Source organism: Ursus maritimus, unplaced genomic scaffold (genome assembly GCF_017311325.1).
Source record: "Ursus maritimus isolate PB19 unplaced genomic scaffold, ASM1731132v1 scaffold_23, whole genome shotgun sequence".
NCBI classification, from domain to species: Eukaryota; Metazoa; Chordata; class Mammalia; order Carnivora; family Ursidae; genus Ursus; species Ursus maritimus.
The window spans coordinates 35,674,614-35,683,812 of record NW_024424786.1 but is presented as its reverse complement, the minus strand read 5'-3'; the positions used below and the strand labels follow the sequence as shown (position 1 = coordinate 35,683,812).

At 41.2% G+C, this 9,199-nt stretch overlaps 1 protein-coding gene across 1 annotated transcript; it reads right to left on the bottom strand.

The window, feature by feature from the left end:
• Positions 1-7,708: 7,708 nt before the first annotated feature.
• Positions 7,709-8,812, bottom strand: LOC103666148 (olfactory receptor 5A1). Its single transcript, XM_008694176.2, has one exon. It carries the CDS (start codon positions 8,763-8,765, stop codon positions 7,809-7,811), a length of 957 nt encoding a protein of 318 aa, XP_008692398.1. The 5' UTR covers positions 8,766-8,812; the 3' UTR covers positions 7,709-7,808.
• Between the last annotated feature and the right edge of the window lie 387 nt (positions 8,813-9,199).

Here is a 9,199-nt window from a genome sequence, read left to right as displayed (position 1 = left end):
ACCCTCCGAACTTAGAAGAGGGGATAGTCTTTCCTCGAGACAGAGGGGTAAGTCCCTGCCCTTGCCATAAAACAGAGAATTCAGTCTCAGCAAGAACCACACAGAGAGATGGAAACCTAACATAAATTCCACAAATTACATATATTATATAATTTAATTCCCACACTTACTGTGCCAAATAGATGTGAAATTAAATATTAATCAATTTTAATTTAGTAGCATACCCTTGGTAGATTTAGAGAAGGAGGCTGTAACAGCACAGGTGACATCCATAAATTGTCAGTCGGCAATTTGTGGCTCTGGGATTGGAACCTTGATCATCTGAAAAATACCCACCTGGCAGATTATCATCCTGATTACATAAAACAGCCACTGTGCTATCTAGCACAACGCTCCATGAGTAATAGGTAACCATTAATTCCTTTATGTATACTGTGGGGGAATGGTGGGAGGCATCTTGGGAATTGATCCTTCTCCAATTAGATGATAATACCAGAACAAATATAATACAATATAATTTTATTGGTGTGCAAGACCCAGAATGTTTTACACATCTTACCTCACTGAATTGGCTCTTACCAGTTTCAGATGTCTTAAAATTTATGGCTTGACCATTTGGATCGATAGTTTTGACTTGACAGATGTCTTGACCGTGAAAGTGAAATGGCATACACTGGTATCAAAGTAAGGAACCAGACCTGCTTCAGGGTGGGGTGTGCGCGCTTTTTCTGCAAGTGCGCCCTCTTCTGGTCCAGAACTTGTCCTCCTTTAACTTTCGAGGTGCTTAGAGCCTTCTTTCACTCTCAGATCCTTACTGTACACAGGTCTACAAGACTCAAAGTAACCTCTATTAAAAGGGGGAGCTTGATATCTTAAGAGGGGACAAGCCTTAAACTAACATGAGTTTCAGATGGTAGAATTCGAGGCATCGGCATGCAAATAGGGGGAGTTTGGAGTTTGGGGACTTCCCTTGTGCCTAGAATATATGCCACTCCTAATTTTCTAGGTAGGGGGTTGAGAGCAGGCAACCTCCTTGGGAACTTTTTTTCCCCCTTAATTTCTTTTCCTTGGAGCAAAGATTCAAACATGGGTCAGGATGCTAATCAGGATGTCATCAGAGGAGCAGGAGAGGACAGAAAGACAGAATGTCTAGGGTAATGCATGGAGAAGAGACTCAAGAAGTTTCTGTCCTCTGGCTGAATCTTATAGTTCCCAAGGGGCTCGAAAATAGTAAAGAAGCCTGGCTGGCACATGCACACACAGCAAATGCTGACTGTCTGTGGGCACACTCCCTGCCTCATGCACCTGCCAGTCTGCTCTCTAAGTACTTTGTGCTTCGAGTGACTCTGCTTTGCATACAGTCTAATCAGGCACATGTAGCTCCTTCCTGTCCTCAGGTTGCTGCTTTCTAAAGAGGCCGTGAGAACTTGAATCTGGCTTATTTGTCCATCCTCCTGGGCCCAGGAGGGTGCGTTTGTGGGCAGACACTAGACATGACAAGACAGAGGGAGATTGGAGAGAAACTAACCTTTAAGAAACTCTTTTCCAGAGGAAAACACAGACAGCAACCTCTGTGACCTTGGCCACAGCAACTTCTTGCTAGGCACATCTCCAATGGCAAGGGAAACAAAGGCAAAAATGAACTATTGGGACTTCCTCAAGATAAAAAGTCAACAAAACTGAAAGACAATTGACAGAATGGGAGAAGATATTTGCAAATGTCTTATCAGGTAAAGGGCTAGTATCCAAAATCTATAAAGAACTTATCAAACTCAACACCCAAAACACAAATAATCTAATCAAGAAATGGGCAGAAGACATGAACAGACATTTCTCCAAAGGAGACATCCAAATGGCCAACAGACACATGAAAAAACGCTCAACATCACCCGGCATCAGGGAAATCCAAATCAAAACCACAACGACATACCACCTCACAGCAGTCAGAATGGTTAAAATTAACAAGTTGGGAAATGACAAATGTTGGTGAGGTTGTAGAGAAAGGGGAACCCTCTCACGTTGCTGGTGGAAATGCAAGCTGGTGCAGCCACTCTGGAAAACAGTGTGGAGATTCCTCAAAAAGTTGAAAATAGAGCTACCCTATGACCCAGCAATTGCACTACTGGGTATTTACCCCAAAGATACAAAGGTAGTGACCCAAAGGGGCACCTGCACCCCAATGTTTATAGCAGCAATGTCCACAATAGTCAAACTATGGAAAGAGCCCAGATATCCATTGACAGATGGACCTATAAAGAAGATGCGGTGTATATATATACAAAATGGAATAGTACTCAGCCATAAAAAAATAAAATCTTGCCATTTGCAAAGACGTGGATGGAACTAGAGGGTATTATGCTAAGTGAAATAAGTCAATCAGAGAAAGACAATTATCATATGATCTTCACTCATATGTGGAATTTAAGAAACAAAACAGGATCATAGGGGAAGAGAGGAAAAAATAAAACAAGATGAAATCAGGGAGAAAAACCATAAGGGACTCTTAGTCATAGGAAACCAACTGAGAGTTGCTGGAGGGACGGGGGTGGGAGGATGGGGTAACTGGGTGATGGGCATTAAGGAGAGCACGTGATGTAATGAGCACTGGGTGTTATATAAGACTGATGAATCACTGACCTCTACCTCTAAAACTATAATACATTATATGTTAATTAATTGAATTCAAATTTACAAAAAAAAAAGAACCTTTTCAGTGCCTATTAACACCTGTAGCTTTGGACAGTAGAGAAGGGGTTTCCAAAGTCCAAGGTTAGGGGGTGCATTTGGGGAGATGGTTCTCTATATCCCTATAGATGAATCACTACATTTACTCCTGCTTATCTCTGTGAAGGAAGGCTTTGCCAACTCCGAAGTCCATGGCTTTATGAATTTGTCACTCTCTGGGGTGTAGAGGATACATTCTTGCTTATGTTTTCTAAAAACAGAGGTAATTAATTATATATTCTGGTGGTCAGATCCTCAGATTCCCAGAGTTGATCAATCTTGGACTTTTCCTTTGTGGTCCATGAGGAAAACACACAGGAGGGTCTAAAAGACCCAGCACAGGATAAACAACTGATCATAGAAAACCCTGTTCTCCTCACCTCCAAACAACCTGTCAGCATAGAGAATCTCGTAAGCATTGAGTTTCTATCATTCACCAAGTGTCGGGCTGGGCATTTTGCATATGTTAACATATTAAATCCTGCAAACCACCCATTTACGGATCATATGATGGATGTAGAAAGACACTTTGCACTCTCGTCATGACCCATACTCTGTTCACGCACACGTCGTGACCTTTCCCTCAGGCGACATAGCACACATACACGGGCTTTCCCTGGATTATGCATATGTGTACGCACATGCATATAAAAAGCAATAGACGATCACAGGCTCATAAGAAAAGCAACTTACTTGTTAAATATACATTAAAATTTTAATCTAACAAGCCACTTACTTATGTTAAATAAATATTTAATGTTAATTTGATATAAGTTTTAAGTTAATATAAAAATTTTAGTTCACTTTCTTCATAAACAGAGCATGGAATTGAACATTTATCACATAGGTAAAATTAATAGTAAAAAGGTACAGAGAAGTTGATTCTTTTTTTTTTTTTTTTTTAAAGATTTTATTTATTTATGTGCCAGAGAGACAGCCTGCGAGAGAGGGAACACAGCAGGGGGAGTGGGAGAGGAAGAAGCAGGCTCACAGCGGAAGAGCCTGATGTGGGACTCGATCCCAGATCGCCAGGATCACGCCCTGAGCGGAAGGCAGACGCTCTAATGACTGCGCCACCCAGGCGCCCCAGAGAAGTTGATTCTTAATTCCTGTTACAGCCAGTTAAGGGGAAGAGAGACACCTAGATGAGGAAATGAGGTATGATTTTCAAGGACTACAAGGTCGTTTCAGTTTTTGCCGCCATGCATAGCACCGAGATGGACATCCTTGGATGTCTGTGCACGTCTTAGAATACATTCCTACAAAGACAATAGTTAGGACTAAAGCATGTACATTTTAATGATTTTTTGATACATGTTGCCAAACCTTTAGAAAGACAGTACAGTTTTATATTTTCACCAACTGTATACGAGAGGGCCTATTTTCCTGTACCTTTGTTAGCATTCAGTATTATTTACTTCACACTTTGCCTAGCTAATACAAAATTTTTCTATGGTTACATTATCATCTCTTTGAATATCAGTACAGTTGAGTATTTTCTCATCAAATTATTAGCATTTGCATTTCTCCTTTCGCAAATTGCTTGCTCATAACTGTGCCCATGTTTTCAATTGGTTTATCTTTTTCTCATTTTGTTTGTGAGAGACATTTATATGAACTATTGTGTACTACACGTGGCGTGCATACTTTCCCTGGTTAAACATATGTTCTTTAACTTTCTTTATGTTTTGTTTGTCATACAGATTTTAACACTATTGTGGTCAAACCTGCCCTTATTTCCTTTATGGTTTGCTTTTAGCATTAAATTTAGAAAGATTTTTTTTTCTATCTATGTATTATTATTTTTTTAGAAAGGGAGAGAGAGAGAAAGAGAGAGGGAGAGGAAAAGGGGGGATAGTGGGAAGGGGCAAAGGGAGAGGGAGAGAGAGAATCTTAAGCAGGCTCCTCACTCAGCACAGAACCCAACATGAGGCTCAATCTCATGACCCTGAGATCATGACCTGAGGCAAAATCAAGAGTCAGATGCTTAACAGACTGAGCCACCCAGGTGCCCAGCATTATAACTTTTAAAAAGCACATAGCTCTTCACTTCTTTGCAACTTGCTTTATTTTTTGCAGTGCACGTGAATTTGAAACTAGAAAGAATAAGGTGTTTTGGATTTTGAAACTAGAATAAAATATTTTGAAACTAGAAAGAGTAAAAATTAAGAAGGGGAGACTTTTTAATTTCTGCCTCAAAACTTTTTAAAAAATAAGTTATTTAATGTTTAAATATGCTCTAGAAAGTGTTTCTGGCAAAACTGAGTTTTGTAAATATTTTATAAAATGCCTTTATACTTTAACCAAGTTAAGTCAGTTTTTCATTTCTAGGGGAAAGAGCTATATTTCAGAGATGGAAAATTTCCAAATGAGGGAGAGAAAGCTGGTCTTCAGAGTATTTTGTTCCAGAAACAGTGGATTCATGTTGTGATCCAATGGTCTCTTTTCCCTTTTGTCTACAGTTAAAGAGGAAGGGGGCGGAAAAGGCTAGGCTCACACTTGCTTTTAGGCACAAAGTGGGTTAGATTTCTCAGGCTAGGGAAATGGGTACTCTCATACCTGATTGAAGAATTAAGCCCATTCAAGCCAGGAATATGGTAACACATCTCTTACTGCAATTAAGCAGTTTTACTTAAATAAGTTATGCCTGGAGAGAGCAAAGGTGAAAAGTGATTGAGGATTGATGTATAGGGTGTTTTATTTGCTTTCCCCTTTATCTCTAGTTGTATATTATACTTACAATAATTAGTACTGCCAAAGTTTCAAATTGTTATGAATAACAGTTGAATTAAAAACTCTCTTAAATTTTTTTTTAAAAGAGTAATAGATGGGGAAAAGGATCTAATTTTGTTTGGTGTCTCTTTCATTGAAACAAATCTACAAGAAGCCTTCTTAGCCATACACAAGGCAGTAATATAAGCACTATTCTCAGCAAAAGCCAAAATTACTGTAAATGGTGAATCATTCATTTATTAAACAAACACTTATTCCATGCCTACTATATGCTAGACACTGTGTTAGGTTCTGGGAGAACAGCAGTGAACAAGGATCAGTCTCTGTTTTCAAGAAAAAAAGAAGGATCTGGGTTGAGTTTATTCTAACCTACAGAACTGTAAGATAATAAATTTATGCTGTTTAAGCCACTTAGTTTGTCGTAATTGGTTTGTAGCAGTGATAGTAAAGTAATACACTCAGATTCTTCAGACCAAACTATGTAGAGGCCACGTTTTGTTTCGCTTACATGTAAAGCTCCCTCTCAGGTCAGGTGGAGGTCTATGATGTATGAACTGGTTGTCAAATAAGACAGCTAAGGAAAACAAAGGGCATGCATGTGTGTTTTAACTTGAGGAAGAAGAAGGTAAAATGATTTGATACTGAATAATCTGTCGATTTTCTTTAAGGTAAACCTTTTCCCATAATTTTCATAAACGGAATCACTTCTTTTAGGAAGAAAGAATAATTATCCTTAGTCAAACTTACTCATTTGGATTAAAAAATACCAGAATTCAGGCATGTTAATTCTAAGTTTCAAGGGAATAATCTATTCTTAGGTCCCCAAGTCTGCTCTTTTGGCCAGTCTGGCCCCTCCATTGGATCTTACATCTGAAATAATCATAGAGGCTTCCTCACATTATCCTCTGGCAGCTGGGGAAGATTAAACTAGAGCTATCTGGGGCATAGAATCCATCAATAGAGGTGATTCTCAGAATTTCCAATATGCCATATAGGTCCTAATATTCACAAAGGCAACTGATAAAGGAACTTTAGGAAAAGTTACCTATTGGGTAATACTACTGGGTGTTATTTCTATGGGTCATTTTAAGTTTGCTTGACTTTGGGAAAGAATTTAGAAGACCAGAGACAAACATCTTTCCTCCCCATGCATCCTTTATGGTCTTGCAGACATGAAAGAAATAATTGATCCACCTATACGAACAACAAAATCAAATAAAATCTTTTTACATACTCAATAGACCCACACTATTGGAAAGTGAGTGTGCTGGGAAGGGGACAGAGCAACAAATGAATGAGAGAGGGATTTGCCAGCAGGAATTGTTGTGCTGGCCAACTCCACTGTGATAACCCTCCATGAAGGAGGGCTGACCTGGAGGTGAGAGCCTGAGTGTACCTTCCTGAGATGATAGCAGATAATACTCATTGTAGGTCTTCAGGGGTTAATCTATTAAGAAACAAAGATCTTATAGGAGCAATGGGTTTAGATAGAAGAGAGCAACTGGAACTCAGAATGTGGTGAGAAAAGGAGGGCATGCTGTGAGATGGAGTCAGGGGCTGAACAGGTGGAGGGATGACATGGTAGAAATCAAGGAGATACTGAGCAAGTAGGCAGTTTAGGTGACTGAGACTGGGAAGAAGAGCACTGATGTGATTCTGTGGGGTTCAGAATTTCTAGGCCCCTACATAGCTGAGATAGAAAGGTAGCCAAAGGTAATATCCTTCAATCTTAGCAAATTATTCAGTAGTCATAATGGGAGTCCAGCAGGGATGCCTTGGAAGAGTGTTTAATGGAGTAGGCATCTTGTTCTTTTAATTCACCTCAACCATACACAGTGTATCTTTTTGGGTTCTGCCATTTACCGGTAGTAAGAGTCATACATTTGTACAACATCAGGGCTGTCTGTGGTTAAATGTGGAAAGTAGCATTTGGGCAGAGCATGGGATCTGGAGTTAGGAAGACCAGGGTCTGAATGGGTTCTGCCTCTGACTTCCCATATGGCCCTGGGTAAGTCAGTCTTCCTTAGTGGGACTGCATTTCCTCATTTGTAACAAGGGGATGGTGCTACGTGCATCACAGAACTGCAATGAGTATTTAATTAAATAATGTGCCTGGTACACGTTAAGCACTTAATAAAAGGTGGTTGTTATAATACCAGCTGTGAGGACAGGGTATCCTGGGGTGGTGTTTCTGCTAAAGTAATCTCTTCCCCCTTTTGACTATCCATGGGGGGTCAGCAGGTAGATGGCCATGCACACAGGATATCCCCCTTGTCAATGCTAGAGGTGAAGGTAGATGCCAGGGATCATTTGTCTCTGTCAGTCTGGAGACATATACGTTCAATCACGAACTAGGAAAAACACTTTCCTTTCTCCAACACCTTCCACAGGGCATCTTTGATCTCTCTGTTCCTCAAACTGTAAATGAGAGGGTTCAGCATGGGGATCAGCAGCGAATAGAACACAGACACCACCTTGTCCCTGCCAAGTGAGTAGCTGGAGCTGGGTCGCAGGTACATGAAAAGGGCCGTCCCAAATAACAGAGTCACCACCATCAGGTGCGAGGCACATGTGTTGAAGGCCTTCCTTCGGCCTTCCACTGAGCGGATCTTCAAGACAGCAGCTCCTATGTAACTGTAGGAGATGAGGAGGATGAGGAATGATGTCCCCGCCACAGTGACCACCACGAGAAAATTCACCACTTGGCTAGGGAAGGTGTCAGAGCAAGAAAGTGCCAGGACTGGTGGGAGGTCACAGAAGAAATGGTTGATGATGTTGGGTCCGCAGAAGTGGAGCCGGAATATGGAGCTGGCCTGGACCAGGGAGCTCAGGAAGCCACCGGCATATGCCCCAAGCACCATGCGCGTACAGAGGCCCTGGGACATGATGGCCGTGTAGAGCAGGGGATTGGAGATGGCTGCGTATCGGTCGTATGCCATGGCCGTCAGGAGGAAGCACTCAGTGAGACCCATGCTGACAAAGAAAAAAAACTGAGCAGCACAGCCCAAGAACGATATGGTCTTTTGCTCCTGAAAGCAATCAGTGAGCATCTTGGGGGCCACTGTAGAAGAGTAGCAGATGTCAATGAAGGACAAGTTGCTGAGGAAGTAGTACATGGGTGTGTGCAGACGGGGGTCACTTCTGATCAGAAAGATGAGAGCCAGGTTCCAGGCCAGTGTCACAAGATAGATACCCAGGAAGGTCACAAAGAGAAGAGTCTGGAGTTCTGGATGGTCTGCAAATCCCAGGAGGATGAACACGGTCACTGAAGAGCTGTTCCAGGCCTTAGTTGTGGACATGTTTCCCATGGACCACGAGGACAAGATGCAGACCTGGCATAATAATGATAATCCACATCATGGGTGACGTCAGTCAACAAAAAATTACAAAATGCACGAGAGGGGAGATCACAACTTTATGCAAAGATTCTTTCTCTCAGAAGGCAATTTTAGTCATTGTCTTAAATATTTGTTTTCTTTTTATATAGTACAGCGTGAATGATGTGAGCTCAAGCCTTGGATTCAGACTCCCTGTGATCAGCTCCTGTCTCTACCACTTAGTAGCTGTGTCACTTTGGGTGAGATATCCAACATCTCTAGGCTCCAATTCCTTATCTTCCAAAATGGGTGACAGTATCTTCTTCATATATTTGTTTTAGGAATTAAATAAGGCAAAGTATGTAAAGTGACTGACACATAGCATGTCCCAGGTGAAAGTTGCAGGACAGTTCTGTGTTTCCCAG